Below are 23,414 nucleotides of genomic sequence, written 5' to 3'. Positions count from 1 at the left end.
TTGTGAGCAAGTTACTTCTTTCTATTTAAGAGACTTTTATCAACAGAGGATGGCTTGGAATGACAGAACCTGTGTCTTAGGAAACTACAAAGCCATGGCATAGAGGGAGATATACAAAGATGGATAGGCAAATGGCTGGAAAACAGGAAGCAGAGAGTGGGCATAAATGGGAAGTTCTCCGACTGGGAGAAAGTGACTAGTGGTGTACCCCAAGGCTCGGTACTTGGGCCGATCCTTTTTAATATTTATATCAATGACCTGGAAAATGGAACATCCAGTGAGATCATCAAGTTTGCAGACGACACAAAACTCTGCCGGGCAATCAGATCGCAGGAGGACAGTGAGGAACTCCAGAGCGATTTGTGTCGGTTAGAAAAATGGGCGGAGAAATGGCAGATGAAGTTCAACGTGGAGAAATGCAAGGTAATGCATTTAGGCAGTAAAAATAAGGAATACGAGTACAGAATGTCAGGTGCAACTCTGGGAAAAAGTGAACAAGAAAGGGATCTGGGTGTACTGATAGATAGGACCCTGAAGCCGTCGGCACAATGCGCGGCAGCGGCAAATAAGGCAAATAGAATGTTGGGCATGATAAAGAAAGGAATCTCGAGTAGATCGGAGAAAGTTATAATGCCGCTTTATAGGGCAATGGTCAGACCCCACTTGGAATACTGCGTCCAACATTGATCTCCCTACTTAAAGAAGGATATAAAACTGCTGGAGAGGGTGCAGAGACGAGCAACTAAACTAGTGAAGGGTATGGAGAAACTGGAATATGAGGATCGACTTAAAACACTGGGATTGTTCTCCCTTGAGAAAAGGAGACTGCGTGGGGATATGATCGAAACCTTCAAAATACTGAAAGGAATCGACAAAATAGAGCAGAAAAAACTATTTACATTGTCCAATTTGACACGGACAAGAGGACATGAAAGGAAGCTAAGGGGGGGGGGCAAGTTCAGGACTAATATCAGGAAGTTCTGCTTCACACAGAGAGTGGTTGACATCTGGAATACTCTCCCAGGGGAGATTATTGCGGAATCGACAGTCCTAGGCTTCAAAAGCAAACTAGATGCATATCTCCTTGAGAGAGGCATATAAAGATATGGTTGGCTATAAAATAAGCCAGGTGTATACCTAGCAGGGCCTCCGCGTGTGCGGATCGCCGGACTTGATGGACCGAAGGTCTGATCCGGAGATGGCGCTTCTTATGTTCTTATGACAACAGTGGAACTTTTACTGGGTCTCTCATTATCCACAGGACAATGATCATCGAACTATCATAATCTGAATATCTTCTCTTTTCACTTTCACACATCTGTGCAATGTGATCTGGCTCTCCACATTTGAAATATACTACATCTTCTCTTTCATTGTTATTATTTACTGCTCTTCTCCACTGCTCGGTTTCAAAATTCTTGTTTCTCTTCCTTCTGCTGAAGTAATCTCTGATTTTATCTCTTCCTTCTTTCATAAGGGTAATCTCAGATTTCATATCTTTTTATTTTCTCATACATTTCATGTTGTTATGTGCAATCTTATATTCCACCAAATCCTCATTAATTAGAGTTCTAGGCAGGTTACACATAATTTTGTATGGCTGTTACAAAGAATTATACATGCTACATAAAATTATCAAATTATACATAGTCTCCCATAAGATGTAACAAGGGAACGAGTCTTTTATTTTTGTGAAAAAAAGGAGATGTTCGCTGTTGAGGACTTATGCCTCCCAAAGTCAAGCTCATCACATGGGTGGAGTTGATACTCAGCTCTGCAAAAAATACTCTGCTGCAGGGTGTTTCTATTTATATGGGATTTGGTCCATTGCCTTCTTTTTGAAGCGTCTCCTACACACCCTGATACCTGTGTCTATGATTCCTATGTCATTTTCTCAGTTCTCTATGATGTCCATGTATACCTCTTCGGAAAAACTGTTTCTTGGGAAATGTTATATATTGGGGAAGAAACCATTGGCTATCTGAGGAACCGCCCTCCATCTGGTACTAGAGAAATAAGTTGCATGAATTGATGGGGTGGGAAGCTAGAACGGCTTGCCATTCTCTTAGATGGAGCTGTGATTTTGTAAAGGTTTGGACTCCATACTTGGATATTCTAGCTCCTAAGAGCCAAAGTCATATACTGAATAGACTTCAACTGTATTCACCCCTACCTGAGGATGTTCTGCTATTACTACAGGAGGGATGGGGAGGAGGCAGGGGAGCAGGGATTATGGGTTGGGGGAATCTGGAAAGGAGGGAAGATAGTCATGTTTGTGCCATGGGGGTATTAAGAGCACAGTTCCCCGTGGAACTAGTAGGTCTCATTGAAAATGTATTGGTTCCTCTGTTTGTTTATGTTGCCTTGTTCTAATAAAAAAAAAAATATGAACAAAAAAAAAGGAGACAATGTTAATCATAGGTTTCTGTATTTCACAACTGCCAAAAGGAAACAATTTTAAGATATTTTTCAAACTACCCCCCCCCCCCCTTTTATAAAGCCACGTTATGAGTATCGGAGCTTTTACCACCACAGCCAGCGATAAAAAACCCTAACACAGCTTCATAAAAGGGGGGTATGGCGTCAAATACTGGCACAATCCCTTCCTCCTCCTCCATGTCCTTCCAGTAAAATGACATGAATTCTTGTGACTACAGGGTCAGAATTGAAGGGCAAAATATAGCTCTTGCCTACTCTTAGTCCAGCCTAGCTGGCACAGAAATCATGACTAAAATTTTAAAACAATGTTCCAACCTTTGTGTCTATAGCTCAGTTTGGGTTTTTTCTTGAGCTTCAGATTCCTTCTTTTAGATAAGAATTTTCTTCCAGTCTTCCTTCATCATTTCTTTTCCTCATTGTATATTTGTGTTTCTCTCCTCACACTTTCTTTGTTTTACTCCTTCCTCACCTTCATGTCTGTTCTCTCCACCATGATCCCTCAGGCTACTTCCCCCCCCCCCCCCATCCCACAATGCTGCTCCCTAACTCATTCTGTTTTCCTTTCAGGCTACCAGTGGAATTGTTTTCTATCTCCCCCTTATATTATTATTTTTGGTTAACTTCAAGTGGGTCACACTAATCTTCATATTTGCAGTACAGACTCTATGGTTTAAAATTTTCATTTCATCCTTTTGTAGAAATGCTTATCTATTGCACCAATTTACAGAATTTATAACAGGAAAATATGATTTCATTTATTCAAGATAGCGTTTACTATTCCTGCTCTTTAAGGTTGAAAAATGGAGCTGTAAAAAACTATTTTATTTAGTGTAGTACCATACAGCAAACAGCAGGAGGAGCTCTTCCCCTTCTTTATACAGTACAGTATATTGAGCTTATTGTAGAAATAAGCATCAACAAACACATTTGTTGGTCAAACACTTCTTGGACTGATTCATTATCTCTTCATCAGGTCAGTTACACCAGGCTTAAATAGTAAAGTGCCAGCTAGGCCTAAGATTATTTGCATGTACTGTTACTCATCCATTCTCAAGTGGACTTACTTTTATAAAGGTTCTTAAATATATCGTAGGCCACTTTTTATTGCAGCATCTGTGCTCAACTGCCAACATCTGAAAACCTTACAAAAAAGGAGTTCTAGATAAAGAGCAAGCACATCCTTAAAATGTGCTGGAATCAGGGACTTAAATGGCAGGAGAGACTGGCATAAAGAAGGAATCTCACTCCGAAGCACTGCTTGTGGAATCTGCTGCCTCCCAATTGACTTAAATGTGGAGTTTATAATACAGAGAAATTTGTCATTCTGAAATTCTTTTCAGATGCAACTGTTTATGTAAATAAATCATTGTCTGCTTATCCCCTCCAAGTGCCAAATGTTAAGGGGGTAATTTTGTAAAGCTTTTTCTGTATCTGTAAAGCCTCTTGTACATGCTGAAAAAGTCTTTTATAAAATTATATGGTCGCTTATGCACATAAAAAGTAGATGCATGGAAAGATTGTGCCTAATTGCAATCTGCATGTAAGCATTTTGCGAATAGTTTGGAGCAGAGGTGGGACTGAAGTGTACGTGTATATAGCATTACTCACTGATGCTTTCTGCACTGTAACAGGTGTGATATGAACATAAGAATTGCCGCTGTTGGGTCAGATCAGTGGTCCATAGTGCCCAGCAGTTCGCTCCTGCAGCGGCCCTTAGGTCAAAGACCAGTGCCCTAACTGATCCTAGCCTTACCTGCATACGTTCTGGTTCAGCAGGAACTTGTCTTTGTCTTGAATCCCTGGAGGGTGTTTTCCCCTATAACAGCCTCTGGAAGAGCTTTCCAGTTTTCTACCACTCTCTGGGTGAAGAACTTCCTTACGTTTGTACGGAATCAATCTCCTTTTAACTTTAGACAGTGCCCTCTCGTTCTCTCTACCTTGGAGAGGGTGAACAACCTGTCTTTATCTACTAAGTCTATTCCCTTCATTATCTTGAATGTTTCGATCATATCCCCTCTCAGTCTCCTCTTTTCAAGGAAGAAGAGGCCCAGTTTCTCTAATCTCTCACTGTATGGTAACTCCTCCATCCCCTTAACCATTTTAGTCGCTCTTCTCTGGACCCTTTCAAGTAGTACTGTCCTTCTTCATGTACGGCAACCAGTGCTGGACGCAGTATTCCAGTTGGGGGGTGTACCATGGCACAGTACAGCGGCATGATAACCTTCTCCGTACAGTAGCATGATAATCTTCTCCGAACTGTTTGTGATCCCCTTCTTAATCATTCCTACCATTCTGTTCGCCCTTTTCGCTGCTGCTGTGCATTGCGCAGACGGCTTCATTGACTTGTCAACCAGTACTCCCAAGTCTCTTTCCTGAGGGGTCTCTCCAAGTACACCAAATATCCTGTATTTGTGTATAAAATTTTTCTTACTGACATGCATCACCTTACACTAATCCATGTTAAACCTCATTTGCCATGTCACAGCCCATTTTTCGAGTGTGTTTATGTCACATTGCAGGTCTTCGCAGTCCTTTTGCGTCCTCACTACTCTGAATAACTTTGTTTCGTTTGCAAATTTAATCACCTCTCTCATCGTACTAATTTCCAGGTCGTTTATAAATATGTTGAAGAGCACGGGTCCAAGCACCGAACCCTGCGGCACTCCACTCGTGATGCTTTTCCAGTCCGAGTATTGTCCATTTACCCCCACTCTCTGTTTCCTATCCGCCAACCAGTTTTTAATCCACGTATTTCACCCTCGATTCCGGGAAAGGGACCCTGGGGTGTCTCAAGATGGAGAAACAATGTGACAAGGCGGTGAACAAAGCAAAAAGAATGCAGTTTGCGTCAACTATTTCTTGCAAGACGCAACAAAATCACTTATCTTTTAAGACATTTAGTTAGGCTTGCTCTTTCCATTCAATTTCTTCAGAGTGTTGGGAAGGGACTGGTCGACATGTTTCGCCCTTAGGCTTTCTTTATTGCTGTGTACCATCCCGACTGTGCCGCTTTGAGTTATTATAAGCGGTATATCAAGCACCAATAAACTTGAACTTGAAACATCTAAAATCGGATTTAAACATCAAACTGAAAATGCCCCTCCACATCTCTTTCACCAGGTGGGCAAAGTTGTTCATCCTAAGAAACATTCCTCTCTTAGCAACCATTATCCTATATAATAAAAAGCTAGCCGCGCATGCGCACTTACCTGCGTGCTTCCATGACGCCTGATCTGTGATCAGTAGGTCTGTGGCCAGCAGGAGTGCGGATGGCGGCTAGACAATCGGGAAAGCGGAGAAACAGCACAGCCGGCGGCTCCCCCCTCCCCTCCCGCCCTCACTCAGTGCCAAAACCACCACCGCCAAAGCCTCCTCCTCGCTGGCTCACCCGCATTTAAATTGAGAAAAGCACTGCACCGCGCTAACGCTGGCCTCGCTGTCTTCTGTCCACTGCGGCCCGCCCTCTCTACTTCCTGTTTCCACTAGGGTTGGCCGCAGTAGATAGAAGACGCCGAAGCTAGCGGTAGCGCGGTGCAGCGCTTTTCTCAGAATTTAAACATAGCGGCTGGGAAGGGAGCGGCGGGAAATGTTGCTGCTGTACAGGCAAGTGTGTGTGTGTGGGGGGGGAAATGCTGCTTGGGGGGAGGGGAGTATCAGACTTTAAACATGTGTGCTACTTTCACAGAGAGCTAAAGGCACTTCCAGAGTAGGTACAGGGGCACTGAACAGCCAACGTGTAGGAGACGTGAAAAGACGCGATTTGGAACTGGGGAATGGAGGATTTTTGGAGTTTTCACTTTTTCTTTCCTGCAAACTAACGGAGATTCCCCATAACTTAAAATGTTAACTATAAGGGGGGCGCTGCTGAGCCCGCACGAGATGGCAGCATAAGACCGAAGCTCCCTTGATCTCCCGCCTAAAAACGAAGCAAACGGCGACATAATTTGAGCATTTCATGAATCGAACGATCGCACTCGATCATACAAGCGTGGGGCATAATTATAACATACCTTGCCAGTTCCAAATATCAGCGATGACGGATAAAAAGGTGGGTAAACGGCACAAGCCAGACCCTGTGTCCCCGTCCAAGACACCACTTCCTGCTACATTGGAGGACACAAATCGCGAGATTTTAAATGAACTCAGAGAATTAAAAGAATTGGCAGCAGATACTAAAACGAGCACAGACGAAATAAATGAAAAACTATCTGCTTTAACTGCCGATTTCACCCAAATGCAAACACGTGTCTCCACACTAGAATCCAAGATGGAGGCGTCCTCTATACAAATCACTGAGCTCCGCAGACAAACTAATAGAATAAATTTGCTAGAACAAGAGCTGGAAGATAGTAATAACCGCTCCAGACGCTGCAACCTGCGCATATTAGGTGTTTCAGAAACTGTGCGTGACTGTGATCTAATAAAGCACCTTGAAACACTGCTGCCCAAACTGCTTGACATCACCTTTCAGCGCGACTTCGAAATAGAAAGAGCTCACCAAGTACCCTCCTTTCGTATGCCTGCTGACCGTCGGCCCAGACCAATTGTACTCAAATTGCTGAGATACCAACAAGTGCTGGACATCCTTCAAAAAGCGAAGATAAAATCTCCGAGTCAGCATGAGGGATCCACAATTCTATTCTTCCCTGACCTGAGCAAGTCCACAGCCTCCAAACGCAAACAGCTCCTCTCATACAGGCCACAACTCAAAGCTTTGAATGCTAGATTTGGCATGATGTATCCAGCAAGGCTAAGAGTGACATTAAACAACCAAACTAAAGATTTTACTGCCCCGGAAGAGCTGGCTACATACATTGAACTCCATTCACCAACACCGATTAATCAGGTTTGAATGGCCCCATGATTTATCTGGCATGATCTCAGTGTCTCATAGAATCTCATATAACTGTATAGTTACTGCTTTGTACTTATTTCTGGTTTTCACTTTCACCATAGATTATGTGGTGTTTGCTCAATCCACTATTTGCATTGCTCTTACTTATATAGATTTGTGATAAGTTACGTTTGCCTGTTAAAAATACTGACAAGATTGGGAGTTTGGGTTTTTTCTCTCTGCCTCTCTGTTAACTTAGCTGTACTCACGCTGTGTTATAGAGGTGCACACTTTTGCACCATTGCTTACTAGATGTACACCTTACAGATAAAATCGAAATGGCTCTCTCTTGAACTGCTCAGGACATGTATAATTGTATGGTTTGATACTAGCTCCATGACATTTTTTCCATTATTAATATGCATATTTGAATGCCTGCTTGTATATGTTATTATACCTCACCATCACAATGTCTTTTAATATTATTTCATTGAACACAAAGGGTCTCAACAATAAAGTGAAAATGAAAAAAATCCAGACATATATTGATAAATTTAACCCTGACATAGTTATGCTTCAGGAAACTCATCTTAATAAGGAATTCTCCTCGAAAGTTCATTTCTCATGGTCTTTGAATCCATTTTACTCTCCTGCTTATGACCGTAAGGGAGGAGTAATCACCTTAATCCGTAACAGACCAGACATCACAATAATTTCTTCAACTACGGACCTTAATGGAAGATGGGTCAAAGTTAAATTTAATATAACAGGTGAGACCTACTGCCTGTTGAATATATACGGCCCCAATGCTGATAAACCTGAATTTTTCCATGAAATTAAAGCAACAATCCTGGAAGACATCGACTCACATGTGATACTGGCGGGAGACTTTAATATGGTACTGAATCCAACAAAAGACAGAAAATCTAACTGTGCCTACAAAAAAAACAAAGCATGGTACGCATTACAAGATCTAATCACTGATTCTTCGCTCCTTGACATTTGGAGACAGATGCATACTAATGACAATTCTTTTACATTCTTCTCTCCCCCACATTCATCCTATTCCCGTATTGATATGTTTCTGATCAGTGACTCTCTCACAAATTCAGTTGTGAAATCTGATATCTCTCCTATCTGTGTCTCAGACCATGCAGCCATTACTATCTCACTTAAATGTTGTCTGACCTCACCTCTGCCTAAGCAATGGCGCTTTAACAACTCGTTGCTGCTGGATCCACACTTTTGCACCCTGATGAAGTCCAGGATAGAAGAATACTTTCAACATAATAAACCTGAGCACACTACATGGATATGTTGGTGGGATGCCTTCAAGGCATATATCAGAGGTATTACTATTACCTACACAGCACACAAACATAAACAACTGAAAGAGAAGACCAGTCTCCTAGAACATGAGATATCAACTTTGGAGAACAAACACCAGAACTCACCTTCCGATGTCTCCATATTGATTCAACTAAATAAAGCGAGATTTCGCTATAATTCTCTATTGAGCCACAGAGCGTCGCAGGAGATAACACAGCAATCAGCATCATATTTTGCAGGGAACAATAAATGTGGGTCTTTACTGGCCAAATATCTTAAAGGGCGTAGAGAAAAATCCACTATTGCGGCCCTTAAAGCGGATACAGGCGACGACATTACTGACCCATCAGAAATATCCCAAGCCTTCATGGAATTCTATCGTACTCTTTATACATCAGAAATCCAACTACCACACAGAACTACGGAATTCTTAGAACCTATTCCGCACAATTGTCTTTCCCCAGATGACAATGAACTATTGGATGAACCAATAACCCTTGCAGAAATCTCTTCAGTAATAAAATCCATGGCACCCAAAAAAACTCCAGGACCAGATGGACTGACTGTGGAATACTACCGAGAATTCCAGGATGTTCTGGCTCCATATTACTTACAATTTATTGAACACCTCATGGAAACTGGTGAAGCTGCCGGATCATTCACAGAAGCGACAATTATTGTCCTTCCCAAACCGGATAAGGATAAGAGAATCATATCCAATTACAGACCATTATCATTAATTAATGTAGATGCGAAGATATACGCCAAATTACTATCTACACGTTTGCAAAAAGTCATCACTAAACTTATATCAGCAGACCAAACTGGATTCATTAATGGTCGATACTCCTGTGAGAATACACGTACCTTCTCTCACGTTCTTACACAAGCACATACCCAACATCAGGACATTCTCGCAGTAGGGTTAGATGCTGAGAAGGCATTTGACCGTATTGAATGGCCCTTTCTTTTCCAAACAATGCGCTGGTATGGCTTCTCTGAGAATTACATTACCAAAGTTAAGATCTTATATTTCAAGCCTTCCACCAGAACATATGTCAATGGTCGCCTATCAACACCTTTTCATCCAACTAGAGGAACTAGACAGGGTTGCCCCCTTTCGCCACTCCTGTTTAATCTGGCACTCGAGCCCTTGTTACAAAATATACGTCACAATCCTAGGATCACCGGTCTCAAGATGGAAAGTCATGAACTTAAATTATCGGCGTACGCGGATGATGTCCTGCTGTACATGACTCCTGCTTCATTCCCTCACCTGCTGGAAACCATCAAGGACTATGCTGCAGTATCAGGTTATAAATTGAACACAGGCAAGACGGAGGTGATGTCGATCACTTGCCCGGCTGCTGAATTTGACATAACATCACATGGGGTTAAATGGTCTTCTTCCTCTATGAAATACTTAGGAGTGCTCTTTGGTCCTACCATATCTGAATCTATTCAACTAAATTGTGCACACCTCCTGGAAATTCTTAAATCGACAGTAACTAAATGGTCTCCCTTAACATTGACTTGTGGGGAAGACTTGAAACCATCAAGATGATGTTGACCCCTAAAATCAATTATATACTGTACATGCTCCCGTTTCAGTTGCCCTCTCATTTCTACAAACAAGTTGACTCCATACTTACGAAGTTTTTATGGAACTCTAAACAGCCACGCATTGAGTTAAACAAATTGAAGGCTCCACGTAAATTTGGAGGGGTTAACTTCCCGTCATTCTTTCATTACCATAATGCATTCATCATGAGACAATGGTCGCTGGGGCATTACCTTATGGTCAGAGATCCTAACCCTCCAACATGGATACGGATTGAACGAGAGCTATATGGGGAACATAGACTTCAACTATTGGCGGGTGCGCTCCTGTCTAAAATAGACGTCACTGACCCTATTCTTCAGGCCTATAAATCAACCATTCATAATCTTGACTTAACTTTTAAGGATAAATGGGAAACATCGACCCTGATTCCTATTTGGAGGAATGATCGCTTTAAAATCCAAAACTCAACTGTATCCTGGAGAGAATGGCAAGGATGTGACATTTGGACTGTGCAAGATTTAATGACTTCAGCTGATTGGACTCCGTTTCAAATACTTGTAGAGAACAAAGGACTTCCTGCCACCCAACATTACAGATGGTTACAACTTCTGCATTGCATTCGAAATTCCATACCTACGATACTCACTTCCAACGTTGACTCTGGTCTACGAAGTTTTCTAAATAGGAACACTGGACAGGTACTCACCGCATCAATATGGTATAAAATCCTGCAGATGACAGCTTTTCCTGGATCTACAGAACTAGAACAGAAATGGAATTATAAACTCAGTCTCCCCTCCGATGCTATTGATTGGGAAGAGCTCTGGAAGATCTTCTTCAAATCCATTCGCTCAGCTTCACTATTGCAATCTATTTACTTTGTGATTCACAGAGCTGTATGGACCCCACAATTGTCTCATAAAATTGACTCAAAAATGTCCCCTCTCTGCTGGTCTTGCAACTCAGATGAGGGTTCCTTGGAACATTTACTTTTCTCCTGTTCACACATCCAAATCTTTTGGGATAGAGTTTGGGAAACTGTATGTGCAGTTCTTCAGATACATGAAACAAGGTCATCTGCCATACTCATTGGTATGAGTCAATCATTATCGACCCCCATACCTAAACCCTCAGAATACTTACTTACCATTATGTTGGCGTTAGCTTTACAAACAATTCTATATTGTTGGAAAGATCTCACTAAAGTTGAGTTTCATATGTGGTGGAATGCTCTCTGTAACACTGGTAAATATGAAAAAATCTACGCTGAAAAATCTCATTTAATGTCTAAATATTACGATATATGGAAACCATTACTTGATTACTGCTCTGATTGACCTTTTGTGTCTTTGTCATATGCATATCTCATAGGATACACATACTTGGAAAACTTACCGTGAGCAGGATATAAATTGTATACAAATATGTTCATGTGCTTGTCTGAGTTGTTGGAGAGATAACTGTGATTATATGTACATCTGTTCATATGATATTGTATTTCCTCTTACTATAATCAATAAAAACATTTGAACTTAAAAAAAAAAAATGTTAACTATAGCTGTAAGAATTGTAAACAGCAGGGGGCGCCAAACCCTGGCTGGGGAAGCGGGGTAGTGCCTCCTGCTCTTCAAATAGAGGCCAGTGGTACTAGATGCGCTTTGACCGTACTTAGGGGGCGCCCTAGAGTGCTAGGTTTATATGCGTTTCTTTTTCTGGTTCTTACATTACAGCCCCATCACCAAATTACAGATTGAAAATTGTAACAAAATGACACTGCAGACATCAGCACTTGAAATTTGCAGACCTGCCAAGTTATCTATTCCAAGAGGGAGATTTTTAGGCTGGTCCTGTTTTTTGTTTCTAAGTTAACATCCCAAAGCAGTATATAGTCTATGATTCTGTCCATTGGAATCAGGGCTGCAGATCCCAGAATGCACCAGGGAAAAATGCTTCAGCACCTGAATAATTTCATGTAAACCATTCTGAGCTCCTCTGGGAGAACAGTATAGAAAATTGAATGAATGAATAACATATATTCTAGCACATGTTAATGTAACGTGCTTATACACTAGTGTATATATATGCAGCTTTATACATTTACCCTACAGCAGCCAAGTTATCCAGGTCTAGAGGTAAGACTATAGGGCAGTGTATCACAAACTGTGTGCCTCCTGAGATTTCAGGTGTACCGTGGCACACTGGGGAGAAGAGGCAGTGGTTGACTGTTTACAGGATGTGCCTCTTGCAATGAGAAGCATGTCCTGTAGGCAATCAGCCGGTACCGGCGCCTCTCCTTCTCTATGGCCCTCTTCCCTGCTGGCACCATCTGGAGGGCCTTCACGCATGCGCATAATGTCATTACCACGACGTCCGCACACTTCCGGATGCCTTGAGCCTTTGCTGTAAATTGAGAAAGTTTGCAGGACACTGCTATAGGGCAACCTTGGGTTGATAGTAAACCTCATTCTAATGCAGCATCGATTTCAAGGGCTAGAATTAGGGAATAGAAATGCCATACTGCTTCGGGATGTAAGTTCCAAATCAAGGCCGGTCTAAAATTCTCACTCAAACTGGGTAAGATGAAAAAAATGCAGACATTTTTGGTGTGAAAATGGAGAGTAAGTAAGATGCCAGGGCTTATATGTGTGCAATAGGCCTTATCATACATCATTCTTCTCCTTGAGACCAGCTAATCCAGCATTGCTTGACCTTCACTGCATACTATCAGGAATATCTCTTTTTTATTTTTTGTTGATTTGTTTAGAGGCAAATACAGCAAGGAACAGGCCGAGGAGAGTCTGTAGCTACTGACCTTTTCTCTCCCTCTCCCTGTTTGTAAGGACACAGAGATACAAGTGGGCACAAACAGCTTTCGCTTCTGTTACAGGTCCTGGCATATTTTGCAAAGAAACATGGCTTGTTAGCTGTTGAAACGTTTTTTGCATTCCCTGAAACAAATGACAGTATTCTGACTATTTTCTGTTCTCAGTAGTAAACAGGTCTGGGGTGTGTTGACAATGATAATATTATATTCAAAAATATATTTGCATTTCTGTATTTTGTAGACTTTATTGTATTTATATAAATCCCAGAGCTAGGGATTTTCTGAGCACACTAGGAGAAAGCAAAGTGTAATATAACGTTTTGTTGTAGAGCAAAGAGGGCTAGCAGATGCTCTCCTTAGCCTGAACCTATGGATTGGAAAAGAAGGACAAGGATGGAAATACCTTAACAGTTTAATTAGACCTATGGACTACAAACTACAAAGAGAAATTTTGCTTCCTAACTGCACAGATAAGGAGAGCCCCAGGAGTATGATTTCCTATTTGAGATTGCAACCTCGAATCTTATTGCAGCTGAAGAGAAGTAAGGAAATTTGGGGGAAAAGGGGAGAGAGGTCATTGGCATGAGGATTATATGGCCTTTTGGTTCTGACTTGGCATTTCACATAATACAGGTACAATCACGGAGGAAAGATTGCTGTTGGGAACTGACACATGTACAGATGCTGAGCAGATTTCTATATCCAGGTGGGTACAATGAATTATAGGTTGCCCAATAACGAAGGACTATAAACCTATTTCTAGACATGTTTGGGCAAAAGGTATGCTTGTTCATTGTGAAAAGTGACTTTTAATAGACTTGTGGAAAATCACCATGCTTTACAGGAAGTTTGCCAAATCTTTATCTGAATCCCCTTGCATTCAGTTGAGTTACAGGGACTGTTGGAAATAAGCACAGCAGCTGGTGCAGCTATTGCCAGGTTTTGGGGAAAGAACAGCACATGCTGGACTCCAGCTGGAATTCCAACCCCAAGAGCAGAGGACATGGGATGTGCTTGCCAACCACTCAGCTGTGAGCCCTAGAAGGAACTGCTGCAACTCACAGAAAATCAGTGATGTGAAGCTCCCTCCCCCCCAAATATAAGCCTATTATCCTAGTATTTTAGATTTTTTTCTTTATGGATGAGAAGTTCCTTTGGTAGGTGAGTCACTCAACACTTGACCTGTCATGGGTAATGATTTGGTGAGAGAGCACTTAACCATCAACAAAATAAGTAGAATTGCAATGTTTGAGCCACCATTTTAATGCACTTGTAGAAGAAGAAGCATTCATTAATTGTAGACGAGTAACGTGTCTAGAAGTAACCACTGGCCACCATTGTCATGCTGACCCAACTATACCCCAGTATACTGAACAATCGGGTTTTCTTGGACAGAGATGCTAATGTAAATACTAAGAATAATATTCATTTGGTGGAAGGCTATTTGTGTAAGGGGGTGCCCAGATTTAAATGAGCCTCTTCTGGCACTGTTTTGTGAAGACACATGAGGAACCTATGTGACTTTATAAAAGAACAAATCCAGCAGTGATAGCACTTATATTGCAGGAGCAGATATTACATCCACTCGGATTGTAAATGTTTATGCTCATATCCCTACCTCTGTTGTGCTGTTAAAGTGCCCGTTGGGTATGACCTAATTTTATAAAATTATCCTCTGGTAGTCTGCTGAAGGCAGAAATCTATAGGAAGACATGTTAAGGTTATTATCCACTATGGTGTAGACTATAAATTTATTTTAAAAATTTTAAATCAATATTGTGAATCAGAAAGAACTTGCGATGTAGGGGAGAAGACAAATGTGGCCATATGAGCAGATTTATTGGCTGCAACACATGGATCAGGTCTTGCTGAGATCAGCAGTCACATTCTTAATATTGATCTTAAGCTGTGTTTAGGTATATTTCTGTTGTTATACTGTCCTCTGCCAAATAAATGAAGGCTGGGTATAAATTATCACAGGAGATCCACAAAGACCTCATCTCTGTCTTTTTTCAGCAGATGACACAAATTCCTATCCTCATCAGAAAATAGGGCAATGCTAGGAAAATACAAAACAATGGCAAGGTTACTAAAGTCTTCACACCCTAAACTGACACCACAGATATAACAGTTTAGTCCACTGTAAATATAGTTTTTAAAAAAATATATTTCTGTTATTTCTGTGATGTGTTTAATGTAAACTGTCTGGCAAATGGAGAGTAGGTTAATTAAAATAAGAGTGAGAAAGGAAACAAAAAAAACCTTTCTAAATCTTTTTTGTGTCCTTTGCCCTCTTGCTGTATAAATTCTTCCCCAGCTGGTTCTGTTTCCCAAGTGAACATAAATACTTATGAAAAATGTCCACTGTTAGAAGTTCTAATAATTCACAGACGAGATATTGCATAACACTCCCCCCCCAAAAAAAAACACACCACACACAACAGCATTAAAAACCTTTCTCACACACACTTCTCCCTTGAAAAGAGGAGACTGAGAGGGGACATGATCGAAACATTCAAAATACTGAAGAGAATAGACAGCAGATAAAGACAGATTGTTCACTCTCTCCAAGGTAGGGAGAACGAGAGGGCACTCTCTAAAGTTGAAAGGGGATAGATTCCGTACAAATGTAAGAAAGTTCTTCTTCATCCAGAGAGTGGTAGAAAACTGGAACGCTCTTCTAGAGTCTGTTATAGGGGAAAACACTCTCCAGGGATTCAAGACAAAGTTGGAGAAGTTCCTGCTGTACCAGAACGTATGCAGGTGAGGCTAGACTCAGTTAGGGCACTGGTCTTTGACCTGTGGGCCGCCGCGGGAGCGGACTGCTGGGCACGATGGACCACTGGTCTGACCCTGCAGCGGCAATTCTTATGTTCTTTTACACTAGCCCACCATAGCACACATGCAGCATGGGCACAAGGAAGAAATAACTTGCCTTACCAATCTATTAGAATTTTTTTTAAAGTGTAAATAAATATATGGATAAAGGCTGGACAGTCCCTATATTGTATCTGGATTTCAGGAAGGCATTTGACATAATTCCTCATGAGAGACTGATCAAGAGGGGCCCCTGAAAAGTTCTCAGTCCAACCAAGAAGAGAATGATGTGGAGCCATGAAACTCACAAGTTATTCCACACTTTTCTTGACACTTTTTCATTTCATTTCATATCATTGAAAAGAAAAGTGTGGAATAACGTGTTTCATGGCCTACATCATTCTCTTCTAGGTTGGGTTGAGAACTTTTCAGAGACCCCCTAGTGATTTGTAATGATTAAAATCTAGAAAGAAAGAAAGGCTACATGGTGAATTTGCTGAAAGGAGCAAGGGGACTAGGGAACTACCTCAGGGGTCTGTAATGGGACCTGGAAAAGGATGCAGTGAATTAAGAGGATAACATTTGAAGACGATGCAAAATTCTTCAATGTAAAACATGAGCAGATGAGCAGGTACCTTTTTTTGGAGATGAATAAATAAATGTGACCAAATAGTTAGGCAGTAAACATATCAAAGCAATTAGGAAAGCCAATAGACTGATGGGGGTCATTTACTAACACTGTTAACACATGAACGCACTTGTTAGTAACATCTTCAGTAATAGAAAGTAATATGTTACTGCATTCTGAGTCGGAGTCACCACCTTAAGAAAAGATCTTGGAGTCACAGAGAACAACATTAAAAATCTCATTCTAGAAACACAGAAACAGACAGCAGATAAAGGCCAAATGGTTCATCCAGTCTGCCCATCCACAGCATCCACTATCTCCTCTCCCAAGTGATCTTGCGTGCCTTTCTTGTGCTTTCTTGAATTCAGATACAGACCATATCTCCACTGGGAGGCTATTCCACACATCTACCACCCTTTATGAAAAAAGTATTTCCTTAGATTACTCCTGAGCCTAGAACCTCTTATGCCCTATCATTCTGGAGTTTTCCTTCATTTAAAAAGGATGACCTTCTGTACATTAATGTCATGGAGTGGTAGTGCCCAACATCTCCATGCTATGTGCCCCCTGCTCTTGCCTGCCGCTTAAGCAACACCCTGCCCCTCGCTGCTTGAGCACCTGCCCCCGTCTACCTCTTGAAATATTTGACAGTACAAGGAGAATCTTCCACCTGCTACTTGTACCAGCCTCGGTTCCAAGAGGTACACCAGGGGAGCAGAGAAGAGGAGAGTCACCAGCACTGGCGCCTCCACAAAGACGGCGGCCGGGGTGGTCTGCCCTTGCCCCCCTTACTACACCACTGCCATGGAGTTATTTAAATATTTCGATGTATGTATCATACCCCTTCTCTCCTTCCTTTCTTCCAGAGTATTTTGTTTCTGTTTAGGGTTTTTGGTGTTGCTGCATCTCTTCCTTCCAAAAAAGGGATTAAAGGAGTCAAGATTTTTAGTCAATCTTTAAGCTTTCTTAACTTTGGAATGATCTTCCATTTCTGTTAAGGAGTTCCGGCTCACTTCAATTTTTTCGCAAATCTTTAAAAACTACTTTATTTGCTAAACACTTTGAAAATTAATTTCCTGAAATTTAGTCTTTTTTTAATGGTTTTTATTTAAGTTAATTATTGTAAACCGAGTCAAGCTTTCTTAGAATGAAGACTTGGTATATAAAGCCAAGCCTTAGAATAGATTAGATTAGTCCTGGTTGCTCAATTTCAAAAAGTACTGCAAAACCCGAGGGAACAGTACAGTTTAGGGGGTGAAGAACTTAAGTGCACGAAGAGAAGAGTGGGATTTGGGTGTGATTGTATGTGATGATCTTAAGGTGGCCAAACATGTTGAAAAGGTGACGGCAAAAGTTAGAAGGATGCTAGGATGCATAGGAAGAGGTATGGCCAAGTAGGAAAAAGGAGGTATTGATGCCCCTGTATAAGACTTTGGTGAGACATCATTTAGAACTAATTCTTCAAAGATCGCCATAAGCAGCTGTCCTTTTACTTAATATAATTAAGATCTTCTTTTCCTGTCCCCCTTCCTCTCCATTCTCCCTCTGTACCCTTGCCTTCCTTTCCCTCTTCAAGTCGCCTAGAGCCTGTTTATGTGTATGCAACACAAATATTAAATTAGATTATATTAGAATATTGTGTGTAATTCTAGAGGCCACACCTTCAAAAAGATATAAAAAAGGATAGAGTCGATCCAGAGGAAGGCTACTAAAATGGTTGGTGGTCTTCATCATAAGGCATATGGCGACAGACTTTCAATTTCCTAAGGTCTTCCTGCAAATTTTCACAATCTGCATGCACTTTAACAAGCTAAACTTAACCTTAAGTTTATATATCGCATCCTCTCCATAAAGATAGAGCTCGGCACGGTTTACAGCAGTGGTCTCAAACTCAAACCCTTTGAAGGGCCACATTTTGGATTTGTAGGTACTTGGAGGGTCTCAAAAAAAATAGTTAATGTCTTATTAAAGAAATTACAATTTTGCATGAGGTAAAACTCTTTATAGTTTATAAATCTTTCCTTTTGGCTAAGTCTTAATAATAATATTGTAATTTATAGCCAAAGAGACATATGATCAAAAAACTGTTTTATGTTACTTTTGTGATTATGATAAAGATACCGAGGGCCTCAAAATTGTACTTGGCAGGCCGCATTTGGCCCCCGGGCCGCGAGTTTGAGACCACTGGTTTACAGGAACTTTAGTATAAGGAAGGAAAAACATAATAAGAATTAGTGATTATAAAGAGGGTAGCGAGATTTACATTTTTGAGAATAGCCAGGTTTTCAGATGCTTTCGGAATAATTGGAAGGAACCCAGATTCCAAAGCAGGGCTGGAAGGTTATTCCAAAGCTCAGTGATTTTGAAGAAAAGAGATTTCCCTAATTTTCCCGCATAGATAATACCTTTTAACGAGGGGAAAGATAGTTTAAGTTTTTGGGTGGATCTGGTAGTGACAGGTCTTATAGAATTCCAAGATAGTGGAATTGGGGTGGGGGAAGAATGCCATGCAGGATCTTGAATGTTAGGCAGGCACATTTAAAGTGAACCCTAGAAATTACTGGAAGCCAGTGAAGTTTTGATAGAAGCGGGGAAAACATGATCAAATTTACTTTTGCGAAGATCAACCTAGCCGCATTATTCTGGATCTGCTGAAGTCTTTGAAGACTTTTATTGATTAGACTTAGATAGATGGAATTACAATAGTCCAGTCTGGAAAGAATGATTGGTTGTACAAGGATAGCAAAATGTTGATGGTGGAAGCAGGATCTCACTTTTCTCAACATGTGATGACTAAAAAAACATTTTTTTACCAGAGTTGAGATGGTCATTAAATGAAAGTGTAGAGTCAATAATGATGTTTAGTGTCATCTGCAAATTTAACCACCTCACTCATTCCAATTTCTAGATAATTTATAAATGAGTTTCTATGTTTCTATATAGAAAAACTAGAAATGTTCGGAGAAAGGTGACAAATATAATAAAGGGAATAGATCACCTCTCTTACGAGATTTAGAGTTTTTGAGCTTGGAGAAAAGACAATTATGAGTGGGATGGATTGGTTAAATAGGGAATAGTTGTTTAACTGTTCAAACCTTGCAGAATCGCAGCCTGGTGATGTGGAAGTCTGGCACCACCTGCAAACACACCCATTTCTGGGCTTCGGCACTACTAGGCGCCATGGACCCAGGTGCCAGTCGCTGAGGCCACCTAGGAGTGCCTAATTTTTTTTAATGAGTTTTAATTGGTTTTAAAGATGCAACCAATTATTGTGCCACTTAAAACCAATTAATACACACATTAGATGCCTGTAGGCGCAATCTAGGTATCTGCCAGTGCCTAACTTTCAGCAACTTTTTGCAGAATCCAGCCCTTACTACCTAGAAAATAGGTACTGGCAACGGCTCCAGTGTTCCCGCTAAGCTGCGTTGGCCTGCGCTCGCGCACAAAATATTACATCGCAGCGCAAAGTTTCTCTTCACAGCGCACACACGCGTCGGTAAGGTAAGGGGACGCATTGGGGGGATTGCACTTCCCCACAATTGCCATGCTTCGGTTCCTCTTCTTCCTTCCTTCCTCCCTCCCCCCCCCCCCCCGCGGGACCCTGCGGCACCATCAACTCTTACTCCCTCTAATGTCGGCCCTGCAGCTCCAGACTTCCTCGCACCTTCTCCCCTCCCCCTTTGGATCGCTATTATTTTAAATGTTATAGCCGCGGAGCTGTATCCATCAGTGGAGATGTCTAACCTCGGCCTGCCCCGGAACTCTTACTGCAACAGTGACTTCCTGTTCCTGCCTAGACGGGCGGCTGCTGCAGTAAGAGTTCCGGGGCAGGCCGAGGTTAGACATCTCCACTGATGGATACAGCTCCGCGGCTATAACATTTAAAATAATAGCGATCCAAAGGGGGAGGGGAGAAGGTGCGAGGAAGTCTGGAGCTGCAGGGCCGACATTAGAGGGAGTAAGAGTTGATGGTGCCGCAGGGTCCCGCGGGGGGGGGGGGAGGAAGGAAGGAAGAAGAGGAACCGAAGCATGGCAATTGTGGGGAAGTGCAGAGCTGCAGGGAAGAGTGTTGCGGTACCCAGCTGGAGGGAGAAGGAAGATGAGGGAGGGAATTAAAGGAGATGCCAGGGCTTGGAGCGTAGGAGGAAGGTATGCCAGTCTAAGGGAAAAGGAAGGGGGAGATGTGAGAGCATGGAGGGGGAGCGAAAGATGGAAGAAAAGGAAAGGAGAGAGATGCCAGAGAATCAGGGAAGGGGAGATACCAGACTATGAGGAGAGGTGTGGGAGAGGGAAGGCGAGGAGAGAGATGCCAGACCAATGGGGTGAAAGGAGAGATGGAAGGGGGAGGCATACAGTTTCTGGAAGGGGCATAGAAGGAGAGAAGATGCCATATAGGGGAAGAGAGACGGCAGACAGTGGATGGAAGGAAGAGAGTTACAAGAAGATGAGGAAAGGAGAAACCACAGAAGACAAAGGTAGAAAAAAATTTCTATTTATTTATTGCTTTAGGAGACATGTGTCACTGTTTCTGTGAAGCATTGTATGCAGAGTCCAGCTTCTTGCTGGTTCAATTTAACCTTTGTCTATGTATTTTTATTTTATCCCCCCTTTTACAAAACTGTGAAGCGTTTTTAGCACCAGCCTTGGTGGTAGCAGCTCTGATGCTCAGAATTTTATGAGCATCAGAGCTGTTACCTCCGTAGCTAAAATCCACACTACAGTTTTGTAAAAGAGGGAGGGGTTAGTTTGTGATTACATATTCCTTACTAGGCGAAGGTGTTTTCTGTGTTCTGTGTGTTCGAAAGACATGGTTTTCTGTTAGGATTGACGGTGTAGGATTGATCTGTGCTGGTCTGGCTTGTTTAGTTTTACAATGGGTGTATTGATGTACTGCTCACTGCAATATGTAAGATGCTGCCTTTTCCTAGGTACTCATGTGTGACGTGTGGTTTGTTACTAAAAATCATGTTTTTCTTACAGATGGGGGGGGTGCCAAAAAATGATGGGCCCCGGATGTTACATATGCTAGGTACGCCACTGTATGTAAAGATACCAGAAAGCTGGCGTAGCAAAAACTTCTAAGTTTTGAGTATTTAACCCTCCCACAATCTCACGGGCACTCGTTTCAAGTTTATTGAGATTTTGATTTAAACGCAATATCAAATATTTTCAATGCGTATAACAAAAATAAATTTGGGGAAATAAATAAAACCATTTGAACCAGTGTTCCCGCTAAGCTGCGCTGGCGTGCGCTGGCGCACAAAATATTACATCGCAGCGCACACGTTTCTCGTCACAGCGCACGATCGGAAGAGGCGTACGGCAGATGGCAGGGCGGCGAGAGGAGAATCGGGCGAGTTGGCTCATAACTTGCTGGCGCCCGATATTTTTGGCTCACGGTGAAAAAAGTTTGCTCACAACACCCGCCCGCTTAGAGGGAACACTGAACGGCTCATGTGCTGATGGCCATATACTAATCTGGAAATGAGTGCGTGGTCATTAATAGTCAAAATGGAAAATGGGGTCATTTTACCACCACATTAAGGGCTCCTTTTACGAAGGTGCGCTAGCGTTTTTAGCGCACGCACTGGATTAGCACACACTATAGCGAGCACTAGCCAAAAAACTACCGCCTGCTCAAGAGGAGGTGGTAGCGGCTAGCGTGCGCTATTCTGCGCGTTAAGGCCCTAATGCATCTTCGTAAAAAGAGCCCTAAAAGTGGCCTCAGTGCATGGAAAAGAGCCGTGTTGAGGATAGTGCTGGTCACTTTTTAGTGTTTTCTAGAAAAAAGCCCCATAGTAATTAACCTAGTAGATTTGGGAGGCCCATTGCTCATCCCTAGAAATGAGCTATGAGAAGTAAACCTATTTTTTGGGATCTGTGACCCATACTAAGACAGGGTGTTGGACATGATGGGCCTTATGTGACTCCCACCTCAAGAATAGTGTTCAAATCTAGATCTGCAGAAAGACATTGATATAGCAGGGACCAAAGGACTGCTATGCTTCTAACTAGAGACACACAAGGTTGTCTTCCCTGTTTTGCCTTACCACTCTGAAAAAGGAGTCATTGTGGATAATTGATTGAAATCGTTGGGAGATGATATTTAGGAATTATCCAGGTAGGATAACTCCTTCTAGCCAGATCTAACCCAGATTTTCAGCAGTCTTTACTTGAATAGTGCCACTCATCAAGGCAGACTGTCTTGGCATTATTTAGGCCAGTGGTTCTAAACCCTGTCCTGGAGGACCACCAGGCTAGTTGGGTTTTCAGGACAGCCCTAATGAATATGCTTGGAGCAGATTTGCATGCCTGACACCTCCATTATATGCAGATCTCTTATGCATATTCATTAGGGCTATCCTGAAACCCCGACTGGCCTGGTGGTCCTCCAGGCAGTAAACAAAATCAATCAAGTTCAGAAACAGTGGTGTAGATATTTAGGATTACTAAAATCACTCTCTTTATCCACTGTGTACTAACAGTGACACCAAATCAATATATATCTAATAAGATCTTTTTTATTATACTTCTGTTTAATGGTGGGAAAAAGTCTCTGATCTGGAGCGAAAGCACCATCTGTATGTGATAGCTCACAGTGCTCTTGATTTAATCACTGGCAAAAAAACCACCACCCTTCCTGTTTCTTTAAAACTTCCTTCTCTATTTTCATTTCTTTTTCTTTTCTATCTGTTTATTTTTCAGGAAGGTTGTGTAACAGGGCTGTATCCTTCATCCCCACCCATTTCCACATATATCAAAGTCATTTAGGGCTCCTTTTACTAAGGTGCGCTAGTGTTTTTAGCGCGCGCTGCATTGCCGCGTGCGCTAACCCCACGCCAAGAATTAACACCAGCTCAATGCTGGCGTTAGCGTCTAGCGTACGCGGCAATGCAGCACGTGCTAAAACTGCTAGCACAGCTTAGTAAAAGGAGCCCTTAGTTTATATTTGGTGACACTCAAATATGAGAAAAGC

The 23,414-nt window shown here is 41.9% G+C and overlaps 1 protein-coding gene across 1 annotated transcript in view; it reads left to right on the top strand.

The window, feature by feature from the left end:
• The first annotated feature begins 13,295 nt into the window (after positions 1 to 13,295).
• The window catches only part of LOC117351839, a 42,640-nt gene continuing 32,521 nt past the window's right edge, over positions 13,296 to 23,414 (top strand). Inside the window, exon 1 of the mRNA XM_033927685.1 lies at positions 13,296 to 13,696. Coding sequence (XP_033783576.1) covers positions 13,573 to 13,696 — 124 coding nt within the window. The 5' untranslated portion in view covers positions 13,296 to 13,572. The remainder of the gene's footprint in view (positions 13,697 to 23,414) is intronic.

This window comes from Geotrypetes seraphini, chromosome 18 (genome assembly GCF_902459505.1).
Source record: "Geotrypetes seraphini chromosome 18, aGeoSer1.1, whole genome shotgun sequence".
Lineage (NCBI taxonomy): Eukaryota > Metazoa > Chordata > Amphibia > Gymnophiona > Dermophiidae > Geotrypetes > Geotrypetes seraphini.
Note: the sequence above shows the minus strand (reverse complement) of the source record. Positions and strands in the feature narration are given on the sequence as shown.